Genomic DNA, 22494 nt, shown 5'->3' on the forward strand with positions numbered 1-22494 from the left:
TTGGAGTGGACATCAGAAACACATGCAATTTCTTGCCATTAGTATGAAGTTAAATATTGATGCAAACTTTTTGTATGGTGCATTATTGTTTCTTATGGCATCACCATCTATGTAATGTAAGAATTACAAAAAAAAAAAAGATTACAAAACACTATGCAAATCAAATTTATCTATCTGAAACGGAAACCCCACAGAGTTTGTTTTGTATGCTAGGCTACTTATTCCCAACTAGTGCGAAGTATAGAGCTACAGTATACCAAAGGTTGTTGGCTACTCTACACCAGTGACGCACAACAACAACTAGGCTACACTCACGCATAGTTTAGGTGAGCTATAGTTAAAACAGAAAACCATAAGTGCGAGAGTATTAGCTGCATTCAACGCAGATACATGAATCTAGCTTGTTGTATGTTCTTCAAGTGCAAGACTGACATAGCTGCTACGTGTCGCGAGTAAGCTTCATGAAAGTGTAGAGGCTACAATAATTTAGGGGAAACTAAGTATCGGTGGGTGATATCGGGGAATTTTTATGAGTATGAGTATATGGGCCCAGTATCGGCCCGATGCCCCGGGCCAGTTGCGACGGTTCCGCGTGATTTCCCTGCTACTTGAAAATCAAGAAGATGGATGCTGCTGCTGGCGAACAGCGCGACACAAGTTAAGCTTTTTGAAGTTGCCAAAAGTCTGATCAACTAGCCAACTAGCTCTGCTGGTGGGAAAACGCATAGGACTCATGAGTTGTAGCGCTATCCTATTGCGTGCAGAGGGAATTTAAAAGACAACCGTTTATCCCACCCCTCGGATTAAGCACTGCGAATGGTGAGTTCACAGACATCCTGATGTGGGTCTGGCTCATCAGGCTAGTTGGGAGGTTGTTGCTTCATATGAAGTATAGCAAAGGTATACCCTCTGCCCAGTGTTGCCAACTATTTCAAATGGAAAGTAGCTAAAGCCAGCTCCATAAGTCGCTAAATGTCGTTGATTACGTCACAGACTAATTTGCATATCAATTACATCACCAGATCGTGCACCCCCCCCCCCCCCCCCAAAAAAAAAAAAAAAAAAAAAAAACGGCCCTTTAATTTCCCTTTACACCTGTTTGATTTTCTCCTAGGCCTACTCAAATAGGCAACTTTAAGAGCCTAATTTAAATATATTTCATTTAGTATACTTGTATATTAGGGTAATTGATACACTTTACACTTCTGTACATCTTGTCATACACCAGAATGAGCATTGAAAATCAGTCATTTCCAACCTATTCCCAACTGCTGCATTTGCTTTGCACAGCTTGAAGTCTGATTATAACTTCACCATAGGCTACACACAATTTAACCTTACGACAATGGCTATAATTTGGATTTATTTAGTTAATGTCACTCGGACAGACCGACAGAATTTATTTTTTTTCCCTCAGCCGATAGTCTCTCCTGCATTGACAACATTGAGGCTACATAGCCTAAACGAATGCTTTAGGTTTTTCTAACTTGTATGCTCAACTATCTGTTTGTGAATGAAGTTGTAGCCTTTCCTTTGTTGTGCGTGTCCCTGTTTCCCTGTCATCATGTCATTGCTCTCGTCTCGTTGACTCTGTATACTACATAGGCCAGTCATTACTTTTATAATCATGGGGCAACGCTTTGGGCGAACTCGATGTAGGCTAATTCACAAACGAAACAGGCATGAGACTCTTACACAGCACAGCCGAACTCACTACTCACTCAGAAGAGTAAAAAGGGACGTTACATGCCATCACATCAGAGTCTCAAAAAGTCTCCAAGAACGCCAGAAAAAGTAGCTAGATTTGTCGCTAGTCGCTTTTTACAAAAAAAGTCGCTTGGGGGGTCTGAAATCTCGCTAAATATGGCGACAAAGTCGCTAAGTTGGCAACACTGCCTCTGCCAAATGAGGTCAGTCAGTTGTCCTCTTTCTAAGGCTAATGTCAAATTTCTGTTGGATGGAATGTGTTCACTAAACTTTTTTCGCATTACATTTTTAAGATGTTGCCTAAAGTGGTCAAATTTTCTGTCCACAGTATTTTGCTAATATGAGTTGTGTGAAAGTGGTTTAGATTTAAAATGAAACACCAATACAGTGGGCATCGCTTTCAAATGACCACTTCAGTCGCGCATTACGAGGCGTGAAGCTGCGTGAAGCTTTAGTACCACTTTCAGCCACTGTGCGTCGCTCTGCCACTGTACATCGCTCTGCCTGCCGCCCCTTCTGAAAAAGCAGGAGGCTACCATTAAACATTGTTGCCATGAGGAATCCCAGCCTACGAATTCAATAACAAAATAAATCATGCATAATTAAACATTACCTCGATTTACAGTGGGCATCGCTTTCAAATGACCACTTCATACGCGCATTACGCGGAGTGAAGCTGCGTGAAGCTTTAGTACCACTTTCAGCCACTGTGCGTCGCTCTGCCACTGTACATCGCTCTGCCTGCCGTCCCTTACATAATTGTTGCCGAGAGTAATCCCAGCCTACGAATTCAATAACAAAATAAATCATGCATAATTAAACATTACCTCGATTTAGGCTACTTGGGTATGGCTTAAGGCTTGACCACACGAAAATCGAAATCGAAATTTGCTGTCTACATTATTGTCAGTGTTGGGGTTAACGCAACTACGCAAATCAAAACAGTGGTGTGATAATTGAGCCAGTAGAGAAATAACTGTTCAGAATTAATCTGTAGCCTTGGGTAGGCTTCTGCAGAAAACAATGTTGTTGCCGATTTAATACTATCTGGTGACGTTTTTAACAGGCTACGCAATAGAGGCTTAGACAGCTATGACCCACGTTTTGGTTTCGTAAATTAATTTGCCCTACTTCTTGACTGCAATGTAGTCAATTGACTGCTTGACATGTCATTTTTATTTTTCTGTACAATAAACAATTACATCTGCTTTATGCCGCAGAATTACATTCATATTTGGCTGACTGCAGACGCGCCACTTCCCTCCCCATATTCCAAGATTAAGATAGTATGAAGTGCTTTTTGTATAGGCTATTATCATAAAAAATAGTTAAAACGTATAGCTATTTGCAATTTGACAAAACACTGGTCCTCATTTTGCGAATGCGAGGACGATATGAGCCTGTTGCATTTAGTTAGATGTCCGAGTCACGCATAATGTTTGAAAACCACTGGCTCGTAATCACAATAATTTAACACACGACAGTTGGATAACCTACTTCATCATGTCCCAGTGCCTACATTTTTGTGAGTAGCATAGAGATCGTTAAAAACAATAAAGTATGGCTCTCCGTTTGGGACACTTATATTTTTAATAGACTACCGTCGAAGATGCTGACTTGCAAAAGCCTCGGGATAACACGTTATCTCCACTATCATCAGTCATGCCCCTTGATCGGTGGGGAATGAAATAAAAGTTTGATAACCACTGGCTTAACAAGTTACCTACAGTCCAGAACACAGAATCTGTTGCAATATTCTGATGATCGGCGATGATATCGGCAAATGTTTGTTTTCCAAAGTAAGAATTTCACTTCACCATGCACCTTCGACAATACCTGGCCTACCTGGTATCATTACAAACATTATTCTGTGTCCTAAAACTGGCATATTTTATGGCATTGTGTCATGTAAGTTCGTTGCAAAATCTAGAGAAATGTGTGAGGTGGTCAGCGGGGGACAATTGAGACACACATTGGATTGTGTTATTACTTGAACATTCCACACTATCCACAGCTGTGGTAGGCCTATCAGGGGCAGGAGGATTACTGTCAGCGCAGGCTTTATATAAAATTCTTCAAAAGAAGGCCTCAAATGTTGTCTTGTTTGTGGAGCGCTTTGCTTCGCTTCTGTAATTTCGGCTTCATTGAAAATGAGGGTTTCCCTCAATGACCCTCCGAGAATAAATAAAGGTTGAATGAATGAATGAATGCAGGCTTGCCAAAAATAAAGGCATATGGTTTGCGCAGCCTACAGTAAATAACAGACCCGCCAGAATGTGCGTTATGCTGCTTTTTTACGAGCAATATGTTTTTGGTACCCTACGCACACTGCATGTTCTTAAATAACAATAATCATCAGTAATATTCGACCATTAATTTGGGTAAATGGGCAAGCGTGACCACCTTGATTGGCTGATAACGCGGGCATGATTCCAAACACCTCCCTTACGATGATGAGTGACAGGTCTCAGAATGCGTGCGCTACACAAGGACGGAAGATGATGAATAACTGGGGCCGTAGGCTATTCACAAAGGCTTTTATCTTACTACTAGGAGTAGGCTACTCCTAAATCGCACTTAAAGATTTTAGATTGGAGTTTTCTCTTAAAAGTTATTCACAAAGCCTTTCAGACAACTCCTAAACTAGGAGTGAGGCTTCGTGGCTATTGATGACGTCATTACTCATGCACGAGCTTGACTGAAGTAACCACCTTGATTGGCTGACGATTGTAACGCGGGAATTCCAAACACCTCTCTTCCGATGATGACTGACAGGTGACAGGTCGGAGAATGCGTGCGCTACACAAGTAGTGCGAAGGACGGAAGATGATTAATAACTGAATAAAAAGGCCTAGCCTAAATGAATAAAGAGTAAGGCAAAACAAATAGCTTAGTAGCCTAATGAAACATAGGCCTATGGATTGATGCAGCAGCCTACCTTTGCAACATTATTAAATTAATCTGTCACCATATCCCTAGGCTATGTTTGCAAAGAGGAGAACATTTTAATTTGATTCACAATGAAACGTTACATTTCATTTACATGTTAACAATGAGTAGTTTTGGTGGTTCTTGGTGGCATTATTGCATCCCTTTTATGAATGCAAAATTGTTCCCTCGCGATTGGAAGCTCCTGTTGCGCATAGGCTATTTCAAAACATCGCAACGTAAAATGCCACAAAAAAGCTGTTTATGAATAGGTCTTAGTGAGTTAGGAGTCCTCTCGACTTAAGCTGTCCCAGACTTAGGTGCTACTTTTAGGTCTAAAATGCTTCGTGAATTACTTTTTGTAAAAAAATTAGGAGTCCTAAAGTTAGGAGTGACACGCCCATTATTTTTAGGAGTTGCTCCTAAATTCGCCAGTTAGGAGCTACTTTTAGCCTTAAAATTCTTTGTGAATATGGCCCCTGAATAAAAAGGCCTAGCCTAAATGAATCAAGGCAAAACAAATAGCCTAGTAGCCCAATGAAACATACGGATTGATGTAGTATCTTTGTAACATTATTAAATTATTCTGTTACTATGCCTACGTTTGCAAAAGAGAACATTTTAATTTGATTCACAATAATGTTACATTTAATTTACATGTTGACAATGATTAGCCTAGTTTTGGTTGTTGTTGGCGGCGTTATTGCATGTTAGTTATGCCTACAATGCAAAATTGCTTCCTCGCGACTGGAAGCTCCTGTAGCTGCATAGGATTTCAAAACCGCAGGTTTGTGAATAGGTCTGTGAGTAAGGAGTCCTCTTGACTTCTTTTAAGCTGTCAGAGGTGGGAAGGTGTGATTTTTTGGGGGAAGGGCCGGATTAACTGGGCACAATTGTCTGATGGCCCCCCTTCCCCCCAGCCAACGTGAATCGGGTGGTTAGTTAATAGGCCTATCGTGAAGATTTTTCCTGCTATCTAAGGCAGGAGCGCATCTGTGAGGCCAAGCCTCACCAAGTAGCTTGTTTGTTTACAACTAACATTCCATTTAATTAAACTGCTTTATAGGCTATGCCAAAATAGTTTTCAACATTTTGAATATTAGTTTCGGGTGAATTGAAATGTTCTCAAAGTAGCCTTATGGCTGAACGCTGCTTGGGACACCACCCCCCGTCAAGCAATATAACCATACAAACGCGCTTCCTGCACTCATTGTTTCAAAAGGAGTAATTTTGGCTTTGTCAGAACTGAACAGCTGTGGACGGCACAGCACGGTATGCCCAATGAAAATAAATTAACGCAACACAACACAACACAGACCCCGCTTCTCGCGTCAGTCACTGACATGAACGAAACACAGAACCCGCTTCTCTCGCGGCAGTCACTGACAGTAACCTAGAATAAATGCATGGGGAAAAACACTTCCCCATGACAAAGACATCGTAAAACACTGAAAGTTAATATTTTGTCACTAGCAACATTCATCTGTCCTTTGTCAAATGTATTATGTTCCAAGTACCCTATGCGTAATTCTGCTTCATAAAGTTGAACAAATACATTTGCTTATTTCACAGAAAAATATAAATAGCCAGTCAGTGCAGAGTTGGTAAGTTATGGTAGGCCAACTTGCAGTGAACATACAAACAGGGGAAATTATTTCTCTTGCAGCTGAGTAGCCTCAGGTGCGCACGTAGACATAAGGCCGAACATGCAATCGCCAATGAATCGTGCTCTCACGACAATCGCGCCGTTAAACTTAAATAGGTTAACATCACTCTAAGTTCGCCTTCAAGCAAGGAAAACGATGATTTGAAGACATCTGTTTCGTTGGAAGGGCAAGGGGTAGCAACAGGGCAACACAGAGACCGGCCCGACGGCAGGGCTGTTATGAGAGTATTAAAATATGGGATATTCTACGGAAAACATTAAAACGGCAAGACAGCTGGGAAAGTTAAAATACGTGATAAACACGGAAACAGTTGGCATGCATTGTTTCGGTCCCCGTGCACAGGGATTATTTATCATACTATTAATCACATATGATTATTTGTGAAATTGTGCAAACAGGCGCAACACATTTGAAAAGGAAGGACTGGTAGCATGCAAGCTCACGGGAAAGATTGATTTAAGAACGTTATCACAAAGTGTGTGGCTGTGGCGCGGGCGGAAGACAATTGGCAGGGGAGGGTCATGTCTTTTTTAACAATTCTGTCGGAGGGTCATTGAACAATTTCTAGCAGGCAAGAGAGGGTCATGCAACTTCCAACTGAAGCACTCAAAATTCCTCCGGTGGCCCCTTCAATAAATAACGATCAGTCCCTAGATTGCTGCTGGACTATATGTCTTGGTTCTGTTAACAACTCACTGTCAAACGCATAGCCTATCTCGCGGTTGCATCCATTACAAACAAACATGCAATGTGAACGTCTGGGATTGGGGAGAGCACTAAATGCTCTACTGAAGTCAAACCTTTAAATGAAAAACACTCTTTAATAATCCAAAAAAATAAACGCTAATGAAGTTAACTTGTGACCATCAAAAATCTTTTATCGCCTGTAACTCCGTGATGACAGGACGTAACAGGAAGGCATTTGGCTGAGCAACGGAGGTTAATATGCTCTATATTTTGTCCAAATGATGTCTGTCTATCATCGTTGCACTTGGAGAAAACCAGAATGTTTAATTTCTTCGTTTCTTCGTTTCTTCTACGGATAAAAATGACTGAAAGGTGCCAAGATATTGTATTTGTACCGTTCTTTTTTCCTGCTGTCAAGGTGCTCCTAAGCCTTGTCATTAATAATAACATATAATATTCCAACATTATGACATATTTTGGGGTACACAGGCCTGTGTTTGAAAAATGTCAAGCACACCCTGATTGTGAATCTAGGAGAAGTACGTTGAAATTTAATCATGTGTCACAATGCACAAAATCCCGACTATCTCACTTCCTGTTGGGTGTGGCTAATGCAATGTGTATATACAGTGGGTCCCATTTAGAAGTGGCCACTTCATTCACACTTTCCGTGATTCACGCAGCTGCATGAAATGTATTACAACTTATAACGTACAACATATTACAACTTATAATGTATTATAACTTATAACGTGCAACTTACAACGTATTACTTGTGGTTGTTTGGGTCATTGCAGCTTCACTGGGGAAATATAAATAAAAGACTCGTGATTCCCCTCCCCCACCCCCTTCTTTCACAAGCAGTGCAGCTTTCTGAAGCGGTGCTTTTTGAAGACTAGATGTGTGGAGTGATTTTGGAAGTAAGAGGCTCAATAACAGGGAAGCTATTGAATTTTCCCCCTTTAAAAATATGTTATAAATAGGGCAAGTCATTTTTTCCCTAATTAGCAGGTGTAGTATTTTGCTTGGGAGGCCCTAGATATGTGTTGTGATTTTTGAAGGAGTAGGCTTAATAACAGTGAAGCTATTGTATTTTTTCCCAATAAAAAATTATATTATAAATAGGGCAAGTAACTTTTTCACTAATTAGCAGGTGTAGTCTGTTGCTTGGGAGGCCCTAGATATGTGTTGTGATTTTGGAAGTACTAGGCTCAATAACAGTGAAGCTATTGAATTTCCTCCCCATTAAAAATATGTTATGAATAGGGCAAGTCCATTTTTCCATAATTAGCTGCTGTAGCATGTTGCTGGTGAGGCCCTAGATGTGTGTTGTGATTTTGGAAGCACTAGGCTCAATAACAGTGAAGCTATTGATCCCCCCCCCCATTAAAAATATGTTATGAATAGGGCAAGTCCATTTTTCCATAATTAGCTGCTGTAGCATGTTGCTTGGGAGGCCCTAGGTGTGTGTTGTGATTTTGGAAGGAGTAGGCTCAATAACAGTGAAGCTATTGCATTTTTCAACCATTAAAAATAGATTATAAATAGGGTGAGCCTGTTTTTCCATAATCAGCTGGTGTAGTATGTTGCTAGTGAGGCATTAGATGTGTGTTATAATTTTGGAAGCACTAGGCTCAATGACAGTGAAGCTATTGAATTTTACCCCCAATAAAAATATAATATAAATAGGATGAGTCCATTTTTCCCGTAATTGGCAGGTGTAGTGTGTTACTAAGGAAGCAGTAGCTGTGTGCTATGATTTTGGAAGCACTAGGCTCAATAACAGTAAAGCTATTTAAATGTATTTGTATCCACTTTCAGTTTTGCACTTTGTAGACGGTCCCTAGACGCTCGGCTGAAAGCAGAATGCTCACAGGGATGCGTTTTATTTATCCACTTATGTACACGGTTCTTTCGGATGAAAACCGGGTTGTAGCTTGTTGTCTACCTTGCTATGGTTAGATAGAGCTCTCTATTATGGAATGAAAACGTTTCTCCTATGATTTATTGAACCGCAAAACGCGAATCTTGCGAATCTGCCAATTTCTGTCTAACTTTTCCAAAGTTTTTTGAAGCTAATGTAACAAATACCACCAATATTGTTGTGTGGCTATTAAGGTATCCAGGGTGTGCGCAAGTAGCCTAAATATATAATTAAAAAATTAAGGACATACAATCCTGAAAAAGCTTAACGTAGCTTAATATCCCAAAACGTCAACAAGTCGTTTTATGCGCTCATTATACATGGATTTCTATGCAACGTCACGAAAACATGCATGCGCAACCAAGAGGCAGAAAGCACCATACAACAGCATAGAGCAATGCAAAAGAGCAAAAGAATAAAACGAGTTTTTGTGCTGAAAACTGCACCAATTAGCAAGCGAACTTCTCATGACTGCCGACTGCCTACTGCCAGCTGACGAAGCTCTCATTTTAAAACATAACAATCAAGAAATCTTGCCAATGAATCCAAAACGTTATGTACAAAGCTTATAGGCTACAGTGGGCTAGCATGTTGCAGAGGCTGCTAAAAACACAGAGAAACACCCTGAAAACTCGGCCAATCACAGCCCTTGCTGTCGATTGGCTCGACAGCAAGGGCTTCGACCGGGAACACCACTGCGGACTATGCTGCCCCCAAGTGGCTGCAGTTGTACTTACATTTCACCCAGCTGCGTGAATCACCTTGATCGTGAATGAAGTGTCAATTTTTAACTGGGACCCACTGTAGGTGAATTATTGTTTGCTGGTAACTGTGCGTGCGTGCACTCTCCCCTGCGCAAAAACAAAATGTGCGTTCCGTTACATAGTGCATAGTTCTACTGCGTAAAGTTGAACAAATACATTTATATTACATACAAATGCAAACAGCCTATTACCATACAGTTAACAGGCTCAAGTGCAGTGAAGAATTGGGAAGTTATGATAGGCCAACTTGGAGTGAATATACTCACAGGGGAAATTCTCTCTCCAAAGCTGACTAGCCTGATGGTATAGTGCATATGGCCGTGTTTTGTGTTAATAATGTTTTAAGTCAAGCCTGATGGGTATTGACGGATACACAAAGCCCAGGCATCGGCTTCGGTATCGAGACTGATAAAGTCGGATCAGTGCATCCCTTGTAATGGTAGCTTGACTAATGCAGCCTTTGCAGTGTTACAAGTACACAGGCTGGGCATACAATTAAAACAAAAAAAAAACAAGTGATCATTTCTCTACTACGTTTTCAGGCTAATGTTGTCTTATCATTTGTGTTTCTTGCCCAGATGGTAGCAGTGAGCGAGGAGACAAAGATGCCAGTAAGATCACAACTTACCCTCCTGGGGCAGTGCGCTTTGACTGTGAGCTGCGTGCTGCACAAGTCAGCTGTGGCTTCCACCACTCCGGTATGACAAACAAGGCAAAAAATTGTCTGACCCTGAGTGTTTCTGTGTTTTTTGTCCTTTATGTTATGGTTATGGTTATAGGATTTGGCAGACACTGTTGTCCAAAGCGACATACAAATAACAACAATACGAGGTTAAATTTAACAGTAAACAATTTAAAAGGTTGGTAAGATTACATTAAGGAGAATAGCAATAATAAACAACAATGTCAATTCAATCAATAGCCTAATGAAAATAAAAAATACTATAATATACAAACTAGAATGTAATGCCAAAGGAATTACAATAGTGGATGGAAAGCTGCTAAAGTTGGTGGGGAAATTCCTGAAAAAAAAACATTAAATCACTTAATCTTTGAGTTCATACAAACCCTCGTACCGAAAGACCTTGTGTGCCAAGGCGTTCTTGAGATATAACACTCAAGGTGTTTTTCACCTTGACATTTGACCTTTGACCTCCAACATCAATTCACTTCATCTTTGAATCCATACAAATACTTATACCAAATTTCAGGCATGTATGTCAAGGCATTCTTGAGATATCGCACTCAGAGTGTTCATTGACTTGACCATTGACCTTTGACCTCAAACATCAACTCACTTCATCTTCATACAAACACTTGTACCAAATTTGAAGCACATGCGTCAAACCGTTCTGGAGATATAATGCGCAAAGCATGAGATATGGCTGTGACTTTTATTTTGACACACGGGAAACACTTAAACAGGATGTGTAGTTTTAGGGAGCACCAGATTGTATGCATTAGAAGCTGAGACAGTTGATTTCACAGGTGACACCTGTGTCAGTGTTCTAATTAGCCCGGGAACTACTCTGGGAGCTTAACAAGCGCAGCTGCCTTTAGGCCATTATGACATCACAGCCTTTGAAGTCTAAGGGGGAAAATTGAGCTTTTTAACATTTTTAATCTCCTATTTCTCAAAAAGTATAAACTTTATAAAAAATCTGAAATAATAACTCTCTTGCCCCACTCCAGACCTTCAGAACAGTTATTTCAACATGTCTGTACGTTAAGCGGTTAGAGTCGCATTAATTCTTGAAAAGGTTAAAAGAAAAGGTTATAATAATAACTAGAAAAGCATTTCCTGAAGGAAATACAGTGCATGAAAATGCAAAAATATGATGTAAAATATCATACAGAGTAAAAACAAACTATATTGGTTGCTAGGTAGATGAGGTTTAATATAGTTGGAATGACTGAACAGTTAAATAAGTGGATAGTTTAAATGGTTAAATTATTTAGGTAGATAGTTGACGATAACGGACACTTGGAATGGCTCTAATGTTTGCTAGCAGTTATGCTAACTATATTAACAAAGATAATAATGCTAACCAAGTTACTATGCTAACTAGCATGCTAACAATGTTAAAATGCTAAGTATGCTAACCATGTGACTTAGCTAACTTAGTTAATCATTTTTAGCAGTTATGCTAACTATGCTAACAATGTTAACCATGTTACTTAGCTGACTTAGCTCATCATTTTAAGCAGTTTTGCTAAAAATGCTAACTAGCATGCTAACAATGTTAAGTATGCTAACCATGTGACTTAGCTAACTTAGCTAATCATTTTTAGCAGTTTTGCTAAAAATGCTGACTAACATGCTAGCATGCTAACTATGCTAACCATATGCCTTAGCTAACTTAGCTAATCATTTTTAGCAGTTTTGCTAAAAATGCTAACTAGCATGTTAACATGCTAGCATGCTAACTATGCTAACCATGCTACTTAGCTAACTTAGCTAACTAGCTACAGTAGGTAGGAGTCATAGTTGATGACAAGTAAGAGTTACAATGGCTGAACAGTTAAAAAGTTCAGTAGTTTAAAGGGTTACATTGTTTAACAGTGAAATATTGTAGTGAGGACTTTTATTTTGAAACAGTTTTTGGCAGAGGAAGCAGTTGAACAGGATGTGTAGTCTTAATAGGGCCAGTTTGTATGCTTAAAGCCTGAGACTGGCAGTTGATCCAGGTGGCCCGAACACCTGCCATAGGATTCTAATTGCTTAACGGCTCTATTGTGATGTCATCAGCCCATGTTAAGTCTATGGGGAAATTTTGACTAGTTTTTAATTAATAGTTTAAAAAGTATAAAAGTTACAAAGCTGAAAAATACATAGCACCCATGTCCTAAGTAAGACCTACGTAACATAGTTTGAATGAAGTTTCTACGTTAAACGGTTGAAGCTGCATTAAACGCGTTAGAAGAAGAAGAATAAGAAGAAGCCTAGGAAGAACAGTACAGTGCATTTTCATGCACTGTAATAAGAAGAAGCCTAGGAAGAACAGTACAGTGCATTTTCATGCACTGTAATAAGAAGAAGCCTAGGAAGAACAGTACAGTGCATTTTCATGCACTGTAATAAGAAGCCTAGGAAGAACAGTACAGTGCATTTTCATGCACTGTAATAAGAAGAAGCCTAGGAAAAACAGTACAGTGCATTTTCATGCACTGTAATAAGCAGAAGAAGAATAAGAAGCCTAGGAAGAACAGTACAGTGCATTTTCATGCACTGTAATAAGAAGCCTAGGAAGAACAGTACAGTGCATTTTCATGCACTGTAATAAGAAGAAGCCTAGGAAGAACAGTACAGTGCATTTTCATGCACTGTAATAATAATAATAAGAAGAAGCCAGGAGATTTCAAGATAGTGGATTCCATCCACTATAACTATAACGCATAAGAAACGCTTAATAAACTAACAGAACAGATTGAACAGATATGCCTTTAGACCCCTCTTGAAAGACCCAAAATTATCACAGGAACGGAGAGCACTGGGCAACTCCAACAAGTAACCACTGAGGAAAAGAGTCTTGAATTTGACCTACCGTTTATGGCTGGTCGACACAACAGACGCTCATCAGAAGACCGCAGTGGGCGGTTGGGGATATATATCTTGATCTTTGCATTAAGATAGCAGGGAGCAGATCCAGCCAGATCCAGTCCTATAGGCCAAAGTGAGAGATTTAAATATAATTCTGGCCACTACACTGCAAAAACTGCTTATCTAACAAAATCTAACCAAGTGTTATTAATCTTATATCAAGATAAAAAAACTAGTTGGTATTGTTTTCAGTATAAAGACACTTACCTAGCGATATCTTGTGAAATCATTTGACTTTAATAAAAAGACTTAATAAAAAAAAGACTTATTTTAAGACATCTCATCTTGAAAACAAGCAAATTTGTCTGCCAGTGCGTTAAGCAAATTTGTCCTAAAAACAAGGAAATTTGTCTGCCAGTGCGTTGAGCAAATTTGTCTTGATAAGACTCCTTAAAATAAGTCAAAGTCTTCTTAAATTAGGTCAAAATGATCTTTTGAGAGAGCACTAGGTAAGTCTTTTCATACTAAAAACAATACCAAATACATTTTTTGATCTTATTATAAGATTAATAACACTTGGTTAGATTTCATTTTTTGCAGTGTATACGCAGCCAGTGGAGAGTAACTAGGAGAGGAGTTACATGTGTCCACTTTGGATGATTGAAGACTAGGCGTGCTGCAGCATTCTGAATCAGTTGTAACAATCTTACTACACAAACAGGTAGGCCAGTTAACAGTGAATTACAATAGTCCAGCTTGGAGATAGGGCAGCCGTGGCCCACTGGTTAGCACTCTAGACTTGTAACCAGAGGGTTGCTGGTTCGAGCCCCGACCAGTGGGCCGCGGCTGAAGTGCCCTTGAGCAAGGCACCTAACCCCTCACTGCTCCCCGAGCGCCGCCGTTTGAAGCAGGCAGCTCACTGCGCCGGGATTAGTGTGTGCTTCACCTCACTGTGTGTTCACTGTGTGCTGTTTGTGTTTCACTAATTCATCGATTGGGTTAAATGCAGAGACCAAATTTCCCTCACGGGATCAAAAAAGTATATATACTTATACTTATACTTATACTAACCATGGCCTGTACAAGAAGTGGCGTGGAATCTTGTGTCAAATAAGGTCTGATCTTCCTAATGTTGCGAAGGATAAACCAACATGATTTTGCAATTGAGGCTACATGCTCAGAGAAGTTATAGGCCAGTCAATCTAGCCCAAAAAGACAAAACATTTTCTAACAGAAATGACTCATAGTTTTTAATTGTCTGCCAGTGCGCTAAGCAAATTTGTCCTAAAAACAAGCAATTATGTCTGCCAGTGCGTTGAGTAAATTTGTCTTGATAAGACTCCTTAAAATAATTCAAATTGTTCTTAAATTAAGTCCAAATTATCTTTCAAAATAGCACTAGGTAGGTCTGTTCATACTAAAAACTTTGATCTTTGAAAAATTGATCTTAATATAAGATTAATAACACTGGTTAGATTTTATTTTTTGCAGTGCACTCATCACAGTTTGTTAAGAAATAGTCAGATTGAATTGGCAATTTTAGAAATTAAAATAAATAAATTATTTTAAAACATTTCTTTTACAATTTGCTCTGTGGTAATCTATGACAATTATGTGAATGTGATGAAAATGATCTTGCAAAGGATATTCTAAAGTTTCCATTGTTGTGTAAAAGTGACATAATTAAATATCCCTATCTTTTTCAGTGGCTCTAATGGAAAATGGGGATGTTTACACATTTGGCTATGGCCAACATGGACAGCTTGGGCATGGAGATGTGAACTCAAGGTAATAGTTGGTAAAGAGAAGAGAGCAATGAAGGAGAGCATGCATTTATGCATCTGTATCTGATTGCTGGAATTGTTTGTTTAACTTCCATGGTTCCTTAAGTAATAATGTCATTCAGTGGTCTGTACGCATGGCTTATAAAATCTTACTAAAATCTACACTACCAGTCAAAAGTGTGGACACATCTATTTCTTTATGGGTCTGTCTTTTTCTGACTTTTCACAAGCCCCATTTCACGGCAACACAATATATAAAAAAGCAGTGTAACATTTATTCACCTTCAGTTTACAAAGTTACAAAGATGTAGTCTACATAGTTTACACTCTTCCTGACTTGACGGTACCCTTGCGACACATGCATGCAAGCCTCAGTGATGATTTAGAGATAATGCCTGTTAGCTAGTCACCCATCTAATCTAGGTTTGAATTTTACATATTTCTCTCTGGTATACCAATGTCATTTTACAGGGTGTCCATGGGGGTTTTAAAAAGTATTAAAAGGTAGGAAATCAACTTAGCAAAAAGCCATTAAAAGGTATATAGTAATCATGATTTTATGAGGTGTTAAAATTCTCTCATTTTTCAGAACGTCTACATAGTGGCTACGTTAGACTCTCAACAGTCTGGTGATTCAGAAAAGCCTGTGTAACCCAATCGAATTGGTGCATAGAAGCAAATCATTGCATAGTAACGCTAACATTATAGGTGATTTTAAAATAGGCCTATTATTACTAGCCAGATCAGTTACGTCACTTGACAGTGACGTTAGCATGAGGCAGATAAACAAACAAACTTTTTTAATGTACATAGTGAACGTGTAGCATGTATACACTGTAACAAGTAAGCATGGATACTCTGCAAAAAATAAAATCTAACCAACTGTTATTAATCTTATGTTAAGATGAAAAATTATATTTGGTATTGTTTTTAGTATGTAGAGACTTGCCTAGCACTCTCTCGAAAGATCGTTTTGACTTAATTTAATAATAGTTTGACTTATTTTAAGGAGTCTTATCAAGACAAATTTGCTCATTGCACTGGCAGCAAAATTGGCTTGTTTTTGGGACAAATTTGCTTAAAGCACTGGCAGAAAAATTTGCTTGATTTCAGGATGAGACATCTTAAAAGGAGTCAAACTCTTAAATTAAGTCAAATGATTTTATGAGAATGCGCTAGGTAAGTCTCTTTATACTGAAAACAATACCAAATATAGCTGCAAGCAGCAATGAGGGGGCCAAGCAGTTGAGCAGGAGTTGTCATGGCAACAAAATGTTGCTACATTATACACACACCCAATTAACCCCCCCGTCCCACACACACACATATACACAGATAAACTTCCTCGCCCACACACCCCAATAGCTCCCCACACATACGCACACCTCAAACATCACCAAATTTATTGTGCATCATTAGGATGTAGTCACGAGTCCACATATCAAGTTTGGTGTCGATACAAGAAAGTGTTGATAATTATAGCGCCCCTAGTGGTCAAAGCTCACTAAATATATTGTGCGTCTTCAGGATGTGGTCCCGAGTCCCGGTACCAAGTTTGGTGTCGATACGAGAAAGTTTTGCAAATTATAGCACCCCTAGTTGTCAAACGTCGCTAAAATTATTATATGTCCTCAGGATGTGGTCCCGAGTCAATGAGCCAAGTTTGGTTTCGATACGTGAAAGCAATGCTGAAATATGAGCCCCCTTCCTGTGATTATAGCGCCACATAGTGGTCAAAATTTACCACATTTCTTGAGAGTCCTCCTGATTGGGTCCTGAGCCCATATACCTAGTTTGGTTTTGATACGTGAAAGCCTTGGTGAGAGATCACTTCACTTCCTGTGAAGCTTCGCCGCCAAACTTGATTGGTCGTCACGGGCAACGGGTTTTGAACATGGTTCTAAAAAGCAATGCATTTGTGAGTCATGGTCTGAAGATCATCTGCGTCAAGTTTCGTGAAAATCGGACAAATTTTGCCAACTTTGATGCCTTTTAAGTGTTTTTAATGACATCCAATATGGCGGTTGGATCAATTACGTTGACGTCACATGTTGGCATGTGTCGGCCTAAGGACCTGTCAAGGTATTAATAGATATCACTAATATGTTTTAATTCCAAACACATGACCCGTTACAGGTTAAAACGTAATTTTGCTAATTATAGCGCCACCTATCGGTCAAAAGTCATCAAATATATTGAGCCTCCTCCTAATTGGGTCCTGAGACTATGTACTGAGATTGGTGTTGATACGCGAAAGCCTTGCTGAGATATCATTTCACTTCCTGTTTGAAACTTGATTGGTCGTGACGGGCGACGGGTTTTGAATATGGCTCCTAAAAGCAATGCATTTATGAGTCATGGTCTGAAGATCATCTGCGTCAAGTTTCGTGAAAATCGGACACACTTTGTGACCTTTGATGCCTTTTAAGTGTTTTTGATGAAATACAATATGGTGGAAGATCCAACATGGCGGAAATTGACGTCATGGGGTGCGTTGAGTTCGGCCTCATCCAAGACTTCCAAAGATATTGCGATATTCAAAATCGGGCATACGGTTCAAAAGTTAATTGCATGGATGCAATGTCAACTTTGACCCATTGGTGGCGCTAGACTCTCTGTGGTTCAGGCATAAAATTTGCTCAAATTAATTTTTATACTGTCCCTAATCAATGTGCCAAATTTCACAACTTTTTACTGTACAGTTCTATGGGCTGCCATAGACTTCAACGACAGCGGAAAGATGTGTAATAATAATAAGAAAAGGTAGAATCACTGTGGGTTGCCGCGCAGCTTCGCTGCTTGGCCCCCAACTAGATTGTTTGATCTTGATATAATATTAATAACACTTGGTTAGATTTTTTATTTAAGATTTATTTAATAAAAAAGGTTTATTAAAGAGTTTTTGCAGTGTACTTCCACTGAAGAGGTACGACTGTAACACTTTACTTGACAGTATCAACATAAGAGTGACATGACACTGTCATGAACACATGACACGGTCATGATACATGAACCCTAATCCTAACCCTAACTTGTTATGACAAAAACCGAATGTCACAATAACAGAAGCATTACAGTATGTCATAAACGTTGACTTGTTGACGATGACGTGTTTATGACACGTTCATGACAGTGTCATGTCACTCGAAATTGTCAAGTGTAACTGGTATGACAAAGTAAAGCTTCCTTGAAAAGTTTTCTCCATACATTTCCATGAGTGTATGAGCCTGAGTGTGTCAATGTAATTTTGTATTCATTTAATCTAATTTTAGACAATTGTTGTTTCAAACATGTTACATATTGTACACAATTCTCTGTGTAACATTGCTTATTTTGATCACTTCAGAGGGTCTCCCACTCTAGTACAAGCTCTGCCGGGTACCAGTGCACAAGTGACCGCAGGCAGCAATCACACAGCTGTACTACTCACAGATGGACAAGTTTTCACTTTTGGAAGCTTCTCGGTATAGTATCCTACAACAGTTGTCAATTTATATGTTACTCATTGTTTATATTGCACATATTAGTCTGTTTATTTATGTCACCTTGTTTGTTCAACTGACTTTAAAGTCCCATGCAAAATTATTCAACACCCATGCAAATCACCATTGTTTTCTTATTTAAAAAAGATATCTTGTTAAAAAAGATAGTTGGATTTGCCCACTACAATGAACTATGCTAAGCTATGCTAACGGTGGGTGCTTTAGACAGAGTTACTGCATGCACAGAGATGAGATGGGTATGTATCATCTTATGTAACGCTGGCGAAGATGGTGAATAAGCTAATTTCCCAAAATGTTGGCGTGAATATAAGATTAGCTAGATGTACCACAGAGCGGTACACAATATGGCCGCCGCCCAGTCCTGTAAATTCTCTCCGCAAAAATAAACCACACTTCTCAATTTGTCTCCATCCCCTACTCTTGCAACCTTTCTGTAGGTAAATTAGTATGTGCATGTATGTGTTTGCTTTTGTGTATATGTGTGTCGATGGTGGGGCCCAAAAAGACCTTATATCAAAAATGTTAATGAATTCCAAGGGGTTGTGCAATGTGCAAATACTGTAACAAGAAGAAATATCAGTATTGTTTTAATATTTTGTAACAGGTTTACAGATAGATAGATAGATAGATAGATAGATAGATAGATAGATAGATAGATACTTTATTGATCCCGTTAACTTAAGAAACTTAACTTTCTCTCTTCACAGAAAGGGCAACTTGGTCGGCCCATTTTGGACATGCCATACTGGAATGCTAAGCCTTCCCCCATGCCCAACATCGGTGCCAAGTATGGCCGTAAAGCAACGTGGATAGGTGCCAGTGGAGATCAGACATTCCTTAGAATTGATGAGGCACTTATCAATTCTCATGTTCTTTCCACCTCTGAGGTCTTTGCCAGCAAACATATTATTGGTAATGTGTATTTTTATATATCGTTTCTCAGTTTCTCTGTCATACACAGTGTGGTGTTTGACTTATCTTAAAACATCTCAAAATATTACCCCCTCCCTCCCCCAGATCAGTATTTTTTTTATATCATTCAATGGCCTTAAAGGAGAAATCCGGCTAAACACGGAGCTCAGTTGATCATTTTTACAGAATACTGATGGTCAGAAAAAACGTTAAAAAAAAAACGGTGCTGCCTGTCGTGAGTTAGCCGGGTAGCGGCTAAAGCAGCCAAAGTGCTTACAGTACAAGCTAGCTGATGGGGGCATGTTCTAAACTGTACCTTTGTGCCTCCTAACAGACTCAAAATGTCATGACAAGTGCTGTGCAAAATGAGCAGGGTCCTTACATGACACCACTGTGCGTGATCTCTGTTTCTCAAGGTCACCGAGTCAGTACAAAAAAAAAAAAAACAGCATGTGTTGCTGTAGCCAACAGCTAGAGCAGCGTCACTGCTACACTTATGTCCCCAGAGTGACCTTAAGAAGCAGAGTGAAAAATGGCCGGAATTCTCCTTAAGTCAAAGGAGAAAGTGCCTGGTATGTGCCTTTATACTAAAAACAATACCAACTAGTTTTTTTCACTAAAATGATGCATAGGAGTGTAGCAATGTATCGACCTAATGTGGTTGCATCGATGTGACTCATTAAGCATCGATGTGTGTTTATTTTAACATCTTCTCCACATGAAATTGTTCTCCTGCCCTCATAAACTGAAGATGCCGGCATGCAATCTTGTTGCAGTCCACCCTACATTTGAATGTTTACACATCAGGTTCAACTTCCACATCAGAGTAGTGGCAGAACATTTCTAGCAAGGGAGTGGTAGAGGTAGCCTATAGCTCTGATAGCAGCTAAAACAATACACATTCACTCCCAGTTTGCATTATTAGCTTACCTCCGCAGTAAACCTACTTGGCTGGGCATTTTAACACGCTGAGGATTTGTTTGCTGTGTTAGCTTGGGTTCAGCCGTGCTGCCACATGACTGTGATCATCCATAACCGTACAATAATGTGCAAATAACATTGCAACCGAAAATGCAGGAATTGCGAAATGAGTGAAGACAATTCCTTACTTTGGAAAACTCAAACAAAAACAGCATACAACATCATTTAAAGTCATTTAAAGGGACAGCGATCGCAACATAAGCCTACGGGCGCTATTTTGCAACCTGGCGCATGGCAGAAAGCTAGTTATTTTTAAGATTAAGAAACATAAGGCCCACCTTCTTGCGCCGGGCGTTTCATAACTAAACCACACCCAATACGGACTGGACAAACCCCGAAATTTGTTTAAACTATTCGCCAGTGACCATGCACTTTAGACTGCCATAATAGGGCCCTAGACCACAATTGCGAGTGATGAAAGTGAAATACTTTGACTAACCTACAAACACTGCATTTAGAAGACAACTGTGTGTAGAAACGCTAATCTAGTTAATGGTGAATTATGCATATATATCATATGCAGTTAACAGAGTTGACGCAAAAGCATGTTAAGCCCTTTATGGAGGAAATGCACGTTGTCTTCCTGTGTTTCTCGTGTGTAATACGGTGTAGTACTTCCTGAAAACTTTCTCCCATCAAATCTGAGCTTGACTAGTGGTGGAGAGTGCAAATGAGATTTGTCACCGTACATGGATCTATCATCTGTTTTAATCAGTGACGTTGTTTGTCACAATTTTACGACTTTGCCTTTGCTTATTAACCCTTAGAACCCGATTGACGCAAAGTGCGTCAAAAAACACACCCTTTCTTCTCTGTTACATTGCTCCGCGGCTGTTCATCGCAGCGAGAAGAAGTGGGGCTTTCCAACACTTGTCTGTACGATCAAGTATGAAAATTAAAAAAAATCATGAAATTAAATCAAATAGCATCATATTTACAGTCTATACTTCTCTACGTTCACCTGCGCACCCATTACTCTCGTTTGAATTACTCGCGAACCCGTGATCGCATAGATATGGCAAGCATATCAGATGAAAGAGGAGACACAGGGCTATCCATTGGTACCATGTATATCGATCCTTCTGGCTTATAAAAACAGACGAAGTGACTGCAAAATATTAACGTCATGTACACAAACCAACGCTGCACACCCATTACTCTCGTTTGAATTACTCGCGGACCCGTGATCGGATAGATATGCCACGCATGTCAGATGAAAGAGCTATCATTTGATACCAAGTACATCCTTCTGGGTTATAAAACAGACGAAGTGACCGCAAAATAATGACTTCATATAGCTGGACTTACCCCACGTTTTTGTCTGTTTTTGTGGCAAAGCATGTTTATAATCCAACGCTATCGTGTGTTTCTCTACGGCAAAGCATGTTCATAATCCGGTTTTGAGATTCTACAGTGGGTCCCCGTTAAGTTTGGACGGGTTCCTTCATGAATCACGCAACCCATTTTCTCAGCAGAAATGGCACAAACTGCAGTTGACACAAACAACCACAAGGTGTCACTTGGGTGCCACTACTATTTTTGATGCGACTGACTTACTGCTTCCATGACGCAGCGGGGGCACGGGAACTTAAATTGATCACGATAGTTTAAGCTTACACTTGACAAAACATTCTAATATGAAAATGTAAATGAAATTGTTGTAAAATGGTGCAGCTCCTTTAAGAAAGCACCGTGTGCAGGGATGGAGAGAGAGAAAGCGAGAGGGGATAGGCCTATGTGTGTTAGAACTTAGCGTGTGGAAAAAGTACGTGCTGTTGAGACTGGAGCGAGTCATATTCAAAATAATGCAAAAAAAAGCAATTATCCTCATTCATTGCAACCAAAGCATGCCTGCTTGCCGACGTTCAAACGAAAAATATATCAAAGCACCTTTTGCGTTTGAATGTAGCACGAAAAAATGTTTAAACAGCTGGACAAATGATTTAGCTAATTGATTATATAACCTGTACACCAGCAATTGTTGAACATTTACCTGTACAAGTACATTGACAGTAGCCCAGCCTAACAGCATGTTGTAGGCTTAACGTCCCAAAACAACGATCAATGATCATCAAATTTCTCTCTCACATTGCTCC

The 22494-nt window shown here is 39.5% G+C and overlaps 1 protein-coding gene across 14 annotated transcripts in view; it reads left to right on the plus strand.

Annotated features, from left to right (window-relative positions):
* mycbp2 (MYC binding protein 2) overlaps positions 1–22494 on the plus strand; it is a 301458-nt gene that overhangs the window by 58182 nt on the left and 220782 nt on the right. For all 14 annotated transcript variants that reach the window (XM_042066141.1, XM_042066068.1, XM_042066086.1 and 11 more), the window contains 4 exons: positions 10256–10375; positions 14925–15006; positions 18349–18466; positions 19213–19417. In XM_042066141.1, the coding sequence (XP_041922075.1) occupies positions 10256–10375; positions 14925–15006; positions 18349–18466; positions 19213–19417 (525 nt within the window). The remainder of the gene's footprint in view (positions 1–10255; positions 10376–14924; positions 15007–18348; positions 18467–19212; positions 19418–22494) is intronic.

Source organism: Alosa sapidissima, chromosome 2, assembly GCF_018492685.1.
Source record: "Alosa sapidissima isolate fAloSap1 chromosome 2, fAloSap1.pri, whole genome shotgun sequence".
In the NCBI taxonomy this organism is placed as follows: domain Eukaryota; kingdom Metazoa; phylum Chordata; class Actinopteri; order Clupeiformes; family Clupeidae; genus Alosa; species Alosa sapidissima.